The sequence below is a fragment of the Rhizophagus irregularis genome, chromosome 8 (genome assembly GCF_026210795.1).
Source record: "Rhizophagus irregularis chromosome 8, complete sequence".
Taxonomy (NCBI): Eukaryota; Fungi; Glomeromycota; class Glomeromycetes; order Glomerales; family Glomeraceae; genus Rhizophagus; species Rhizophagus irregularis.
Window position 1 is genome coordinate 3790301 of NC_089436.1, and position 15348 is coordinate 3805648.

The following is a 15348-nucleotide window of genomic DNA, read 5'->3' on the forward strand; positions in this document are numbered from 1 at the left end:
CTTTTCTTATTTAAGAGAATTGTATTTACCATACAAATTTCAATATTTTAACTGGACGTTCGTTAATTACTATAATACAGGTCTTATAATCTCTATACTATCAAGCAAAAACTTTTATCAGATGGATAATAATTGATGAAGTTTCATTTATACCGATAATTAAATTTACTATTAGTATAAAAGTGGAATTTCATAAATTTTTTGCACATTATGTTAAAGCAAGTGAAATTTCAAATGAATTATTTAAAGAATTATAATTTAAACAAAGGATATTAATCAATAGTGTAATTTATTTAAAATAAAAAAATATGCAAAATAAGAAGGATCATTCAATTCCAAAAAAAATAACACCACTGAACTAAGTTAAGAATTTTTCAAAATAAAAAAATTTTTCTCTCTACATTCTATCATTATCATTTCAAGCATTTTTGTACTCCAATTTGTTTTAATAACAATGTAGTGTAGCACACTCCAACTTTATTTTCATCAATACTATTTTCTAATTCAAAAATTCACCTAATTTAAATATAACCTCATTATTAAGTAGAGCCGTCATGCATTTCGCTAACCTTAAGAAATTCTAAATCATTGATTATGTTCCCAAAATTACTGTTATGTGCATCAATATATAATTCAAATTCTTTTTCTCTATTAATTTCACTTCTTTTACTAATTAAACAATGACATCCATATTTTAAATCAACTTCTTTAAATTCATTTTCAGTTGATTTTTTATAATATTTTTTATAATATTCAAATGCTTCTTTAGTTTCATCTCTATTCACACCATTTCCTAATTCATAGCATTCACCTAAATTATATTGTGATATTTTATTTTTGGTTTCTGCCGCTTTGATGTAAACAGCTTTTTCTAAATTAGTTTTTGTACCTTTACCATTCTCATATGATAATCTCAAGTTATTTTGGGCAACTTTATGTCCTTTATCAGATGCTCTTTTATATAGCTCAAATGCTTTCGTTTTATCAACCCCTGTTCCAATTCCACTAAGATAACAATTTCCAAGTTGAAATTGAGCGTATGAATACCCTTGATCAGCTGACTTTTTATAATATTCTAATGCTTTAACTACATCTTTTTCTGCACTTTTACGATTTTGATAGTAAATACCTAAAATATATTGTGCAACTTTATATCCTTGATTAGCGGCCTTCTCATATGACTCAAATGCTTTCATTTTATTGACTTCTGTTCCAATTCCATTAAGGTAACAATTTCCAAGCTGGAAATGAGCATATAAATACCCTTGACCAGCTGCGTTTTTATATGACTCAAATGCTTTTGTTTTATCAATTATTGTTCCAATTCCTTTAGAATAACAACATCCAAGTTGAAATTGAGCATATAAATATTCTTGATCTGCTGACTTTTTATAATATTCAAATGCTTTTCTTTCATCTTTTTCTACACCATTTCCATTTTCATAACATTTGCCCAAATTATATTCTGCTATCGTGCATTCATTTTCTGTTGCTTTACAATACCAGTAAGAAGCTTGTTTTAAGTCTTTATTTATACTTCTACCTAACTCATATAATTCTCCTAAATAATTTTGACTACTACAACTTTCTCCTTTTTCAGCCAATTCTTTGATTATTTCAATACCTTTTGTTTTATTAATTTCTGTTCCAATTCCTTCAAAATAACAATTTCCAATTTGAAGTTGAGATTCTATATATCCTTTATCAGCTGATTTTTTATAACATTCAAAAGCTTTAGCTTTATTATTATTTGTAAGGTAATGATTTCCCAACAAATATTGTGCAACGGCATTTCCATTTTTTCCTGCCTCTTTAAATAATTTGAATGCTATTTTATTATTTACTTCAGTTCCATATCCAAGTTTATAGAAAACATTAAGAACAAGTTTTGCATTAACTTGTTTACTATATCTTAACATTCGAGAATACCAATTATTTGCTTTATTTATTGTTATTTCTTTATCACCAGATAAATAATTAGTAATCTGATTTTCGCTAATTTGTCAAATATTTCGAGAGCCTTTTTTCTATCCTTATTAATACCTATTCCATATCCATAATGAATTCCTAGCAAATATAATGCATCATTGTCTCCTTTTTCAGCCATTATTTTAATTAATTCAAATGCCTTAACTCTATTTATTTCAGTACCATATCCAAAGTTATAACAATAAATAAGTTGAAACTGTGCACTATTATTATCTTGTTTAGCTGATTTCTTATATAATTCAAAGGCTTTTCTTGTGTCTTTTCTTACACCTGTTCCTAATTGATAACATTTACCTAAATTAAATTGTGCAAATTCACATCCATTTCCTGCTGCTTTTTGTAGATAATGAAAAGATTTTTCATAATTTGCTTTCAATAATATTTTTCCAACACAATATAATCCAAGTTGACTTAAATTTCTAAAAAATAAAATTTTGCAAAGCTTTCTTTTTTTAGTATTTTCTGTTTCAATTCTTATTTTTTTATTATAATGCTTTTTAAGAATATTTTTTGCTATAATATTTCCATTATCCTCTGCTTTTTCATACCAATATTTTGCTTGTAGTTTATCAATTTTTGTTCCAATTCCATTATAAAAACAATTACCAAGTTCTAGTTGTGCATCAGAAATTTCTTGTTTTGCTAATATTTCATAGTATTCAAATGCTTTCATCTCATCTTTATCAACTCCTTTTCCTAATCTATAGTTATTAGCAAGATAAAGTTTTGCAATTGTATTTCCACTTTTAGAAGCTTCTTTATACCAATAAACTGATTTTTTTTCATTATTCATTATTCCAATACCAAATTCATAACAATATCCTAGATAAAATTTTCCAATTATACTTCCATTATTCGCAGATTTTTCACACCAATCAAATGACATTCTTTTACCACGGTTAATACCATATCCATCATAATAACATTTAGCAAGATAAATTTGTGCAATTGAATAATTATTATTTGCTGCTTTTGAAAACAATTCAAATGCTTTAATACTATTTTCTTCTTCTATACCAATATTATAATAATAAAATAATCCAAGAAACCAAATATATTGAGATTTATCCTGATTTTTTGATAACCAATATATGAGAGTATTTACATTTTGATTTAACTGTAATATTTTTTTATCAATGAGTTGTTGAACTTGATCAAAAGTAATTCCTCTGTCATGTTTCTTAATTATATAAATAATCAACTTATCAACAATTGCTCCATATATCGACTCAACTAAATTAATTGATGATAATGACGTTTGAACTGATGCAATTGATGAACTATCTTGTGAGCTTATCCTACTATCACACACATCACATACATTAATATTTGTCGATGTAATATATGATGGATTTGACATAGTATTAAATACTAAACTATTATTAATATTTAAATCATTATTTATATCCAAAGACACCTTGCTTGATTCTGAATTTGTTTCGTAATTTTCCGAAGAAAAAAAAATTTTTTTGTCTTCATTTAAGTTATAAATGACAATTTCAAGAGAAATGATTTCTTTAAGTATTAAAACAACTTCTTGCATATTTGGGCGTTTATTCGGTTCATAATTCCAACATGCTAATCAATTGATAAATAAAATTAATATTCATGATGCTCATAATAAAGTATTAATTATGGTACGGCACGATTTCCCGACGGATGATTTCCTGACAAGGCATTTGCCCGACAAGTTTGGTCAGAGATATGCACGAACACGTGATCAAACGGCCAGCGTTAGACTGTCGGGAAAATGTTCCGTCGGGAAACGGTCCGTAAGCGTTAATTATATCATATAAATATTACCTGTATATAATTTACTATATTTAATAGGAGTTCCATCAATAATTTTTTCTCTTTTACCAGTTAATATAGATAACATTAAGTTTAGACCATAATCAACTTCACGAAAAGGTCTATATCCACTTGATATTTGCCAAAATAAAACTCCAATGCTGTATACATCTGATTTTTTATTTAATTTATAATTTTCTTTGTCTTCGAAACTTTTTGGGTCCACATAGGGTAATACACCAAATACTTTTGATATGTCACTTGATGCTTCAGAAATTTTTTTTGATAAACCAAAGTCTGTTAATTTAATATTTTTCTGGTGTATAAGTATATTATTTCCATGCTTCAATTACAAAATTAATTATATTAGCCTTTTTATACTGTACCTTTTAAAATAAATGATATTTGAACGAATAAATATTTAAAAAATATATATTACCAGGTCGCGATGAATAATATTATTATTATGCAAAAATTCTAGAGTACTAGCCAATTGCATTGCTAGGTGGGATTTATCATTCCAGCTCAATTCATTAAAATTCTTGCTTAAATAAGCATTCAACGTACCACTATCAGCATATTCTAAGACTAAAGAATACTTTTGAATTTCGCCTAATTAAATCAATTTTATTTATATTTAAAATAATTACTTATTATTAAGAAAAATTGATTATTACGTTAAATATGATTTCAATACTTACTGGTTTCTACCTTTGTAATTCCACAAAACCGGATGATATTTCCATGTGCGTTAACACTTCGGTGTAATTTTAACTGTGTTGTATTGTATTAAAATGATTATTATAAATTCTAATATTTTGTATTACCATACCTTTTGAATAATTACTTACCTCTTTTACAATTTCTTCAAGAGTTTGTTTATCATCACTAAAAGATTTCAAAGCGAAGAAATGATCAGTATTTTTCCAATTAACACGATTTATATTTCCATAAGAACCACTTCCTATTGGTAGAATATTTTTGAAGTCTGAATAATCATAGTAGTTGATATGTTCATCGACAATTGATTTCTCTAACCATTCAATATAATGGTTTGAATCTTTTAAGATGTTTTTTGACATTTTTTTTTTTATATTTTCTAATTAAGTTGAAAACATTCTTTTATATTCAATAATTGATCGGCGAAATTTTAAATTTTTATGGTTACTTGCTGAGCTTTTTTGAAATGAGGACACATTATCGTTAATTATCGTAATGTTACATAAAGTTTTTTATTTTTTCAGGAATTTTCAGTAGTTCATAGATTAATTAATAATTTAAAATAATAAATTCACCACGTATGACAACTCTGGATATGGAATGTAAAAATAGATTATAAAAATCAATAATAAAAAAAAAAATACAAAATATTAAAAATTTTACGTACATAATTAATTTACATAAATTACGTTAAATGGGTTTCTCATAGAATGTAAGCTAAATAGAATTATGTAAGATTTTACAAATTTATGGAAATGATTTCCATTTGATTTAACTCAGTTAATTTTTATGTGAACCAAGGGGTTTGGTTCATCCATTGATAATCATTACACCGACAGTTTATTTGCCTAATTTTAGATTATTTTTTAATTGATAAACAAGAGGCATGCTTTTAAAAAATCTTTAAGTGAAATTATTGTGAAAAAAAAAAATGACTTCAATTTATAAATATGCAAATTATTGATATAAAATAAGCTTCGTTAAAATAAATAAATTAATAAAATGAATAAACAAATGATATTTTCTATTTATAATGAGTAAATTAAATATAGAGAAATGGCAGATTTCGGTTTATTATAAATTAAAATAGTAAAATAGTAAAAATTTAAGGGAATTGTTAAACGTCGCCTGGGTGATTGTCGCCTGGATTTTTTTTTTCAAATATGTCACATGATGTACAATATATAGAGTAAATTTATTGATCGGCTGACAGCTGATTTTTTTTTTATCGCAAAAGATATTTTTAAAAAATTTTTTGCAAACATATTTATTCAAAATAATCTTATCTAATGAAATTTTATTTATAAATATTAAAATTTAAGTCACACATTTACGATTTTAAAGAAAAAAATCACTGTATTTTTAATAAAGTGATACAAATAAAAGAAACAATAACAAAAAATAAAAAGATAAGTAAATTACAATGACCAAGGAGAAATATGCCAATAAAAAAATGAAATAACAATGGAGTAATGGAAAATAATAGAAGATGAAAGGGAGTAATGATAGGAAACAAAAAGGAGAAATACTAGGACATGATGGGAGATGAAGAGAAGTGATGGAAGACGAAAAGGATTGATGGAAAGATGAAGAGGAGTGACGGGAGATGAAAGGAGTGATGAGAAGATGAAGAGGCAAGGAGTGATGGGAGACGAAAAGGAGCGATGAGAGGAAAAAAGAAATGATGGGAAGTAAACAGGAGAGAAAAAGAGATAATGGAAAATGAAAAGATGTAATAGAAAATAATGGGAGGCGAAAAGTATGGAATAATGAGAAGTAATAGGAGGTTAAAAAATGTCAAAATTGACTTTTTTTAATTAAAAATGTTAAAAATGTCAAAATCGATGGGTTTTAATTAAAATCAATAAAAAAAACGTTTTTTCAATTAAAAAAAAAACGTCAAAATTGACAATTTTTACAAAATTGACGTTTTTTAATTAAAATTAATAAAAAAAAATGTTTTCTATTAAGCACGTCAAAATTGATGTTTTTTAATCTGATCACTTCAACCTCTCTTCTACGCTAATATACTGTAGATAAAAAGAGGGTTGCGTTTTATTTGTTCTTGGGTGACAAAGTTAAACCTTTAAGAATAAAACACCTACTTTGGGGCGTATTTTGGAGGAGAAATCATAAAACGAAATAATCGAAATAATTTGTCATAGCAAGTATCACGTTCCCTATATTTCTTCTGTTTAGCGATGTATATCGATATGTGTGATGTCCAATAGTAATATCCACGTAGATCAAGTTTATCACGTGAAACTTTACAGCCTGGACGAGAACGAAAATGTGTAAAAGCAGGGTTTGAATAGTTGTAAAAGAGTTGGGAGCCAAGAAAAGAGGACGTTACTTGACCTGTTTGGCAGGGTGGCTCCCTTGTTATCGTTGTTTTTGTAAAGTTTTTGTATGTGTTGGTTATGCTAAAATTTATCATGCGTACAAATAATAAATATATAAAATACTAAATATATAAAATATGATAACATAACGATAAATAAAAATGTTTTAATCAGAGCACATTACATAACCTTGTCATCTGGACGTACAGTCGGTACAGTTTTCCTGAATAATACAATCAAAAAAAAATAAAAAAAATTGATAAATGTCAAATTCATATATACATGATAAAAGAATTTAATTTAATTAAAATTATCTATTAATCAATTTAATACTCATGAAATATTAATTTCTTAATTTAATTTCAACCAATAATTAAGTACAAACCTGATTCAGTTTTTACAGAAGCTTTATATCTACTTAATCAATTTCATATTTTCAAATAATAAAGCTACTAAACAAACTAATTCAATCATTGTTAACTTTATTCCTAGACAGATTCTTAATCCTCCTTATTATTTTCAAAAAAAATTTTAGCAAATGTACGAGTTTACGAAGTACATTTGTAAATCAATGAGTAACGTAGGGACAAATATAATCACGTGCAATCGGCCTTTTATTATTGTTGCGCAAGTAAAGTAATACAAAGAATAAAAACAATAAAACCCTTACTGAGAAAACTCTTCCCCTTTTTCTTCATTTCAGTTATTTTCCGCAGTAATTTTGCGCAAGTTCATTTTTTTTAAGTTTCTATTTGAAACAACCAAAGGGAAGAGGCCCTAAAGGGCGCCTCGGGCATAAGACGAGGCTTTATTGTTCTTACTATACCCATATTTAAGGGTTGGTTATGTCTTATTTTCCAAGAGCCGACGATTTTGCTCTTGCACCCGGATACGACTATACACCTGCTGGTCCTAATGATTTCATTTTCAACCATGATACTTTACAAACAGTACCTCCTATTGATAACACTTTATCGGATACACCTTCATTTCATAACGACTTTGATGATATTAGGCCTTTCTCTTCACCTAACAAAACTTATATTTTTTCTACAAAATACGAGAAGTTCCACGTGACTCCACACCATAGAGCCGGTTATAACAAGATTTACAATTTTAGGCGCTTAAAAAGTTTCTTTTTTGAGCTGGTTGATCATTTACCAGACACCAATCAACTTCAATTGAAGATTTACACAAATGATTATCATATGTCCTCTAACCCGATTAATCATGATTCCACGAGCCGACTCCCTAATTTCAAATTTCAAATATCGAAACAGCTCACGCACTTTTTTTCAACACAAAAAGTTATTCCTCGAAAATTGCAAGAAAAATTTTTTACACTTATTCGTAAAAAACTATTGGAGCGTTTGGATTTTATAAGATCACGTGCCCAGAAAAAAGACAAAAATAACCACATGACTAAAACTTTTTTTAATTTCTTGTATAAAAAATATAGATTTTATTTTGGAATTTACCTCCCATGCAATCACACTCACACAATAGGTTTACTTCCCAATACTACTGCGACTTGCTCCATCCCGGTCCCTTTTACAATGTCACATGATCGTCATGCCTGTATCATCCACCATAAGAATCTAGTTCTATACTGTATCTCGAAGGATAACAAAATTCCTGACTTTAGTCGTTGCAAAACATTCAAAGATTTCCACGCATCTCGCCTCTACAACAGATGGACTAAAAAGAAATTTCATCAGAACTTTTCGAACCGATTGGGTATCTCTTTCACCACATCATACCACGCATATAATCCTAACGTCGTCGCTACAAAAGGATTTGATTTTATTTATGGCAAATCTTATGGGAATCTTCAATTCACTCCCAGTTCTTCTCCAAAGGTAAAGAAAAGACAAGAAGCACGTTTTAATGCTCTGATTAGACACACTTTTCACAACGCCAAATTGGACGACAATGCACTACCGGATGATAAACTCCATGTTGCACGACATCACAAATTATTGTTCCAAGAAAATCAAAGCTTTATCACTCCCATTAAACATCTTCGATACAAGAAAAGATTTGTCGTACCGACAAAAGGTTATTATACCTTTCCGATCCCTTTTCATAAACCAAGGATCGTACCTGTACCTGCTATAGTGGAACCGATTTGCAATGATAGCTCTGTCGCACCTACACCGACGGCTAATTCTATATCCCCAGTCAATACAAACATTTGGGAGAATGTACCTGAACATTACATTCCTTTAATTCCTCCATATGATATTTACGAAGGAGGCCGCTTTAATCAACCTTCTCGTGGTAAAATCCGGAAAAAGAATTTACAACCGCTTGCAGTCGGCAGTGATGGATGGTTAGCCTTCATGAAAGTAATTTATGATGAATACGTATCAAGGACAAAACATCTACAAGAAAAAATCAATGCTGGAATACAATGGGAAACTACCCCCGATCAAGGCGAATATCGGCGTAATCTTTGCAGCGCTATAATGCAAGTCACAGACCACATACATGAATATGAAATGAAATTATTAGAGATTTCATCGTCAGTACCTCCTGAATTACCAGTTATAACTGGACCGATTAAAAACAGCGAACGCAAAAAACGCGAAAAGCGTCACTTACAAAAATTAAAAGAATTTGAACGGAAAAAACAGGAAGATACTGAAATCTTAGAAGTCTTACGTCGTTGGGTTAGGAATGATGAAAATATTTTTTACATGAATTACTATAAGAAAGACTATAGTTTGGCATATCAGCCTTGTGCTATCATGGACGATCGACCGCTTAAACGAAGGGCCAGAGATAATGGCAATTTAGATACTCACTATGGCTATCATGTAGATAAAAAGGTTTGTATATTATCCGATTCAAAGGATTTAGAAAACAGTTCCTCTACTCGTACTACTTAAGTACTCGTTAGTCATTTTAACATAACCACTTATACATATACTAGTTTCTTTTTGTACATGCTTTTTAGCATTTTAGTTCTTTTTTTACGTTAGATTTTTCACAACTTAAAATAGTGTAAATCATTCCACCTCTTACAGTATTTACAGGTGGCAACCCTTGTGGTTGAAAGAAAAATACGGATTTATGCTCGTCAATAAATTGCATTTTGCTATTTATAATGTGTAGATTGCCACAACTTCTTAATATTTAGTCAGTGTCCTTTATCATTTTTTTTTCTTTCGGTTCATTGGTTCCTTTCTGGTAGGGGAGGGGATCATTCTGGTTCGTTGGATTTAAAGAAGTTCGGGTCCGTCTTCGGGGGGATGATAGCTAGAAGTAGGATAGCACGGTTACGTTTATGTCCTGTTAATAGTCTGTCCGTCTTCACATAAAATAAATAAATAAATAAAACAAAGAATAAAAACAATATATACAAATAATTACGTCATCATTAAGTATAAATATCAGTACCCCCCGTGGCTTATCCTCTTTAGGCCTTTTTTGTTATAGTTGTCATGGGTGGGTAAGGGCGGGCACGTGATTATATTTGTCCCTACGTTACTCATTGATTTACAAATGTACTTCGTAAACTCGTACATTTGCTAAAATCAATCTCATAACTTCGGGACAAATATAATCACGTGCAACTGCGGAGTAGAATTAAAATCATTAATAATTAAAATATTGTTCTAAAAATTTCTAGTCTAAAATTCTATATATTAATAAATTTTTGTAAAGAAAATAAAATGCATAAAAAATTCTAAAGTAATAAAGGGAATCAAGAAAGGGCTTCCTTTAAAATTTGCCCTATTCTTTTCTAACATAACGCGTACACCCCTTTGGTAAAACCTTTGAAAAGTGGTGTTACTTGTCCAATTTCCCGACATTAAAACTGTTGATAAATCCATGCCTGCATTTTGTGCCTCATAATTCCAAGAAAATCTCTTTTTGACACCTTAAGCAAGAAAACGAAAAACTCACTGGCCCAAAGCTAATGTCAACTAGGTCAATCTTTTTTCAAACTTTTATAGCATGATTTCAGCGCCAATGTAAAATATATAAAACATCCTAGTGTAACTAAGAAAAGTTAAAAAAGGACTGCGCCACACAATAATAAATTTGCTATCATTATAATAATTGAAAGGTTTTAAAATATTATATTTTTATTCGTTAAATCTTGCATTTACGTGTTTGTAAAAGTTTAAAAAACATCAATAATGATATATAATGAGTATGCCGTTACGGATTAAGCTTTCAAAATGTATAAGAATTAAATTTATCAGAATTTTCCAATATTCTTTATTATTATGAATAGCATAAATATTAATTCTAATCATTGTTTCAGCTGGCCATTAATAACCTCCTATCTTTTCAGCATGAACGATGCCACAAATCCTTTTAAAAGGTTCATATTATTCTAAGTTACTATCCCAAATATTTATTTTCTTTACTTCATAAATTTTATTATTAAAAAATTATCGGTGTTATGTTCGATTTTGTTTCTCTGAATTTGCCAACTTCCGGAGATGTGGAATTGATGATCTTTTGACCGAAAATTATTAGATAAAAATAAATTTAACGATGAGCACAACTTTGGCTAATTTAGATCAAAGATCTAAATTTACTAAAACAACCATTTGGTATTTTCTTCATGAAATTCTTATTAAGAGCAGTGATTGTCAAATACTCTGGAAAACAAGTTGGCCATGAGAAAGGATGAACTTGAAAATTGAATTACGTAGCTTTTATTTATTATGGGTTACTTTTACACGCAGGACTAAGCTCACTTTTCGTCTATTATAATTATCCAATCTTTATTGTCGCAAAAATAGAATATGCGAAAAATAGAATACATGTACAAAATTCTCAATTTTTTGCTTAATAGTTAATGAAATCAGATATTTCAACCACACTAATTAGTTAGTTTAATATTTAAGTTTACATTTTGTGATTTACTCATGAATGTAAAGTGTAATGAATTCTTTGAAAGTGTAATAAATTCTTAAAATTTAGAAACTATAAATTAAGAAAAACTTTTTCTTGATCTTAAATTTTTTTATAATCTTTTTATATTTTGTTATTATTTCATCAATATTAATATCTATCTCAAAGCTATTATCATAACTAATGATTAATGAAATCGGATTTTGTGGTATACGAGCTTCCCAACCAGTAAAAAATAATTGCAAATCTTCTGAACTTAATTTCTCATGACTACGTAATATTAGTAATTTTAGTTCACGAAAATTTTTTGGTGAATATTTAACAACAATTTCTAAAATTATTTTTCCTCCTATATATGAATCATCACAAATAGTTTCAATACTATCTAATTGTTGGCAATTCTTAAAAATTGCTTCTAGTATTTCTGTTCCATTTTTTGGAAATTTAGTATATAGTGATTTTAAATTTGGACAAAATTCAGCTATAGTTAAATTTAATGAATTATTACATTCATTCACATATAATTCTTTCAAACTCTTTCCATTATTTTCTAAGAAATTAATTAACATATTAACTTCTACTGGACAATTAACTAATGTTAAAATTTGTAAGTGTGGAAAAGTAATATGTTGCAATTCTTTAAAGTCAGCATTTCTATATTCAAATAATAAATTCGTTATTGTACTTGAATGTGGTTTTAATGAAGATACTATCTTTGACCATTGTTTATCATTATCATCGTAATTATAATTATGATTCCGGTAATGTTTTATAAATGATAAAGATTTCAAATTATTTTGTGATAAAATTAAATCTTCTAACCCATCATTTTGAGTATAATAACATAAATGTATTTCAAGTAATTGTATATTGTGACATATGCTAGATAGTTTACAAAGAAAATCAGAATTAATGTTAACGTCGGTGCTACATTTTAATTCTGAAAGATTTTTTAAACAATCTTTTGCTCCAGGAAGATTAAGAATAAAACTTGGAATACGCTCAAAACCATTATAAATTTCATCACAAGAAAATTCATTTTTTGAACAAAAATCTAACCTTTTTAAAGAAGGAGTTTGTTCCATAAACATTTTTAATATTTCTTCTGTTATCAAAATGGTTGGTATATAAGTTTCATCATAAATACTATTATAAAAGCTATTAACATATAATATATATGGAATTGAAAGAACTTTTAAAAATGATGCATAATTAAACAATGGAGATTTTGAAGTTGAATTTGGGATGGAAATTCTCCAATTACGTATTAAATCTTTTGATTCTTTAGGGAGTAAATTGATTAGAGTTTTAAATTGTTTATATGGTATATTTTTTCCAGGATTCAAAATGTACCTCCATAAAATTTCAACAGAAATTCTACACCAAAGACGATCTACTAGTAAGCATGAATATAAAGTAACTTTGTCATCTTCTAAACATTCTAAAATTTTGATAAGACAATCAATAGGAAGTTGAAAGGCCATTTTATTTAATAAAAAATAAGAAAGGTATTTAGGTTCTTATATTAAGCAAATAATGTCAGAATTAATTATTATGAAAAAGAATTTGTCGAAATTACACATGATCTGCATTATCAATCTGATCTTTTATTCCTTTACGTCACCACCTAGAACTAACAAGAGCTTGCAAAAATAATTAATTGTATACTCGTACTAGAAATGACTCAATACATAAGATTGAACTTATTTATCGTGGTTAGCAGTGAATTGTTTCGAAAAAAATGAGTATTAACATTAATTAAAGTTGAAAATACAAATACAGTTCTATCGGGCTTAGTTCATTTGGAGATAATTATACTGGTAACAATGCTTACAGTTATCGATTTTACAATGCATCAGGTAATTTTATTTTTCATTTGAAGATGTGAAGATACTCAAAATATGAAAATGAATCGGGTAGTAAATAAATCTCATGCCATGTTGAATTATAGTGGATTTAATTTTGGTTGGGTTCATTGTGTATGAATGGTAATTGTTTACATGTTAACAATCATAGCAAAAATTATGAAAATAATTTTATTACTGATACAGTTTATATCATTGAGACCTTTACTGTAGACATCACCATCACTAGATAGATAATTATTTTAAGAAATTTGATGATAAATAATCTAAATGGTGTAACAATCTGTAACATGTAAACGCGTGATATGTCTGCACCTGATCTATTCTGTGTGTAATTTAATACTAACGAAAAAAGGATTAGTTTATTAATCATATTTCCATTCGATGATACGATCGGCCGAATCGAACGTTGATTTGTTAAAAAAAATTTTAATCAGCCCGAAATTTTTTTCAAATTTATTTTTTTTCATTTTTTTTTCTTTAAACCAAATGTTTTTGTTTTTAATATTTTAATATTTAGTATTTTAAATTTTTTTCGGATTTTAATTTTTTTTCCCTTTATATAATCTGTATAGTTTTAATTCTCCTCGGAATCGATACTGCGGTGCACGGTTTTTTAATAATTTATTTTCTTGGTTATTTTTCTTTTTTTCCTAATTTTTTTTTTGTTGAAATAAATATATTATATATATTTCTATTTGAATAATATATTTTATATGGTTCTTTTAGTTTATGATTATCCAGCCAAAAAAATAAATAAATAAAATAAAAATAATAATTTTTTAAATTATATTTTTTAAATAATTAGTATAATTATTACTTATCTTCAAATATTTTTTAATTTAATATTATAATTTATAATATTTAATATAGTAAAATTTTTATTATGTAATAGCTAATTTCCTAAATATGCAGTATATGTTTCTGTTTCAACGAAACAGGTTGTTACAGTTAGATTTAAAATGTTCACTTTTTATAAATGAAGCAACAAACTAATTGAATAATTATCCCTAAAAGTCATAACAAAGTCAAAAACTTGATGATTTTCTAATATACAAATGAGATGTTCGATTTATTTACAGATTCTAAATGTTATAATGTACAGTACATTGTTGCATATGTAATTTATACTATTAAGCGAGGTAAATAATATTCGAATGAAATTAGGCCAAGCTAAAATTACCTAAAATTAGGAAATATACAGTTGATCAATGCAGTAGACCAAACACGACATATCGACTAAAATACAAATTCATCATCTGTGCATGCATAGTTGTATCATGTATGCATAATGCTACTTACCTAACGCAGAGAAAAATTTTTTTTTTAAAAAAAGAAATAAATAAACTCACTATTATAATTATATGACAAAATGACTTCGGTAATAGAATGGATTGAGGAAAAGATAAAAAATGAGTGTATTCATTATTTTGAATAATATGATAAATTTAGTCATTTTGATGAAATTGGTAGAGGAAGTTTCGGTAAAGTGATTAAAGCAAATTTGACTAACAGGGGATTGGTCGCACTAAAAATTATTTTTAATGATAATTCAAAAGAGAAGCTTAACGAGGTTAACGAAGAGTTCGTCAAGGAGGTAGGAATCGTTTATGTTGTATAGTATACAGTATTAACTTGTTATATACAGCACATATTAATTAAATCCATTTTGTTTTATCAAATTTTTCTTCTTTTTTTAGCTAAAACTCCTTCGTGAGATTGATTATCATTCAAACATCAATCATTTTCTGGGAGTAACAAATGGT

At 27.6% G+C, this 15348-nt stretch overlaps 4 protein-coding genes across 4 annotated transcripts; 1 reads left to right on the forward strand and 3 right to left on the reverse strand.

The window, feature by feature from the left end:
- Nucleotides 1-539: 539 nt before the first annotated feature.
- OCT59_028714 (uncharacterized protein) lies at nt 540-4862 on the reverse strand (the record flags this gene model as incomplete). The annotated part of the gene is made up of 7 exons (XM_066147496.1): nt 540-1005; nt 1387-1985; nt 2258-3567; nt 3793-4123; nt 4220-4392; nt 4482-4554; nt 4632-4862. The coding sequence occupies 7 exons, from the start codon at nt 4860-4862 to the stop codon at nt 540-542; spliced, it is 3183 nt and encodes a 1060-aa protein (XP_065994202.1).
- A 1655-nt stretch (nt 4863-6517) lies between these two features.
- On the reverse strand, nt 6518-6937 carry OCT59_028715 (uncharacterized protein; the record flags this gene model as incomplete). Its single annotated transcript, XM_066147497.1, has 3 exons — nt 6518-6530; nt 6606-6774; nt 6859-6937. 3 exons carry the CDS (start codon nt 6935-6937, stop codon nt 6518-6520), a joined length of 261 nt encoding a protein of 86 aa, XP_065994203.1.
- Nucleotides 6938-7511: 574 nt separating this feature from the next.
- Nucleotides 7512-9848, forward strand: OCT59_028716 (uncharacterized protein). Its single transcript, XM_025313959.2, has one exon. It carries the CDS (start codon nt 7688-7690, stop codon nt 9731-9733), a length of 2046 nt encoding a protein of 681 aa, XP_025186282.2. The 5' UTR covers nt 7512-7687; the 3' UTR covers nt 9734-9848.
- A 1934-nt stretch (nt 9849-11782) lies between these two features.
- Nucleotides 11783-13201, reverse strand: OCT59_028717 (uncharacterized protein; the record flags this gene model as incomplete). The annotated part of the gene is made up of 1 exon (XM_066147498.1): nt 11783-13201. One exon carries the CDS (start codon nt 13199-13201, stop codon nt 11783-11785), a length of 1419 nt encoding a protein of 472 aa, XP_065994204.1.
- Nucleotides 13202-15348: the final 2147 nt, after the last annotated feature.

What these genes read in the sequence shown, in the direction of transcription:
- OCT59_028716 (XM_025313959.2), top strand. Translation starts at nt 7,688, where the DNA reads ATGTCTTATTTTCCAAGAGCCGACGATTTTGCTCTTGCACCCGGATAC.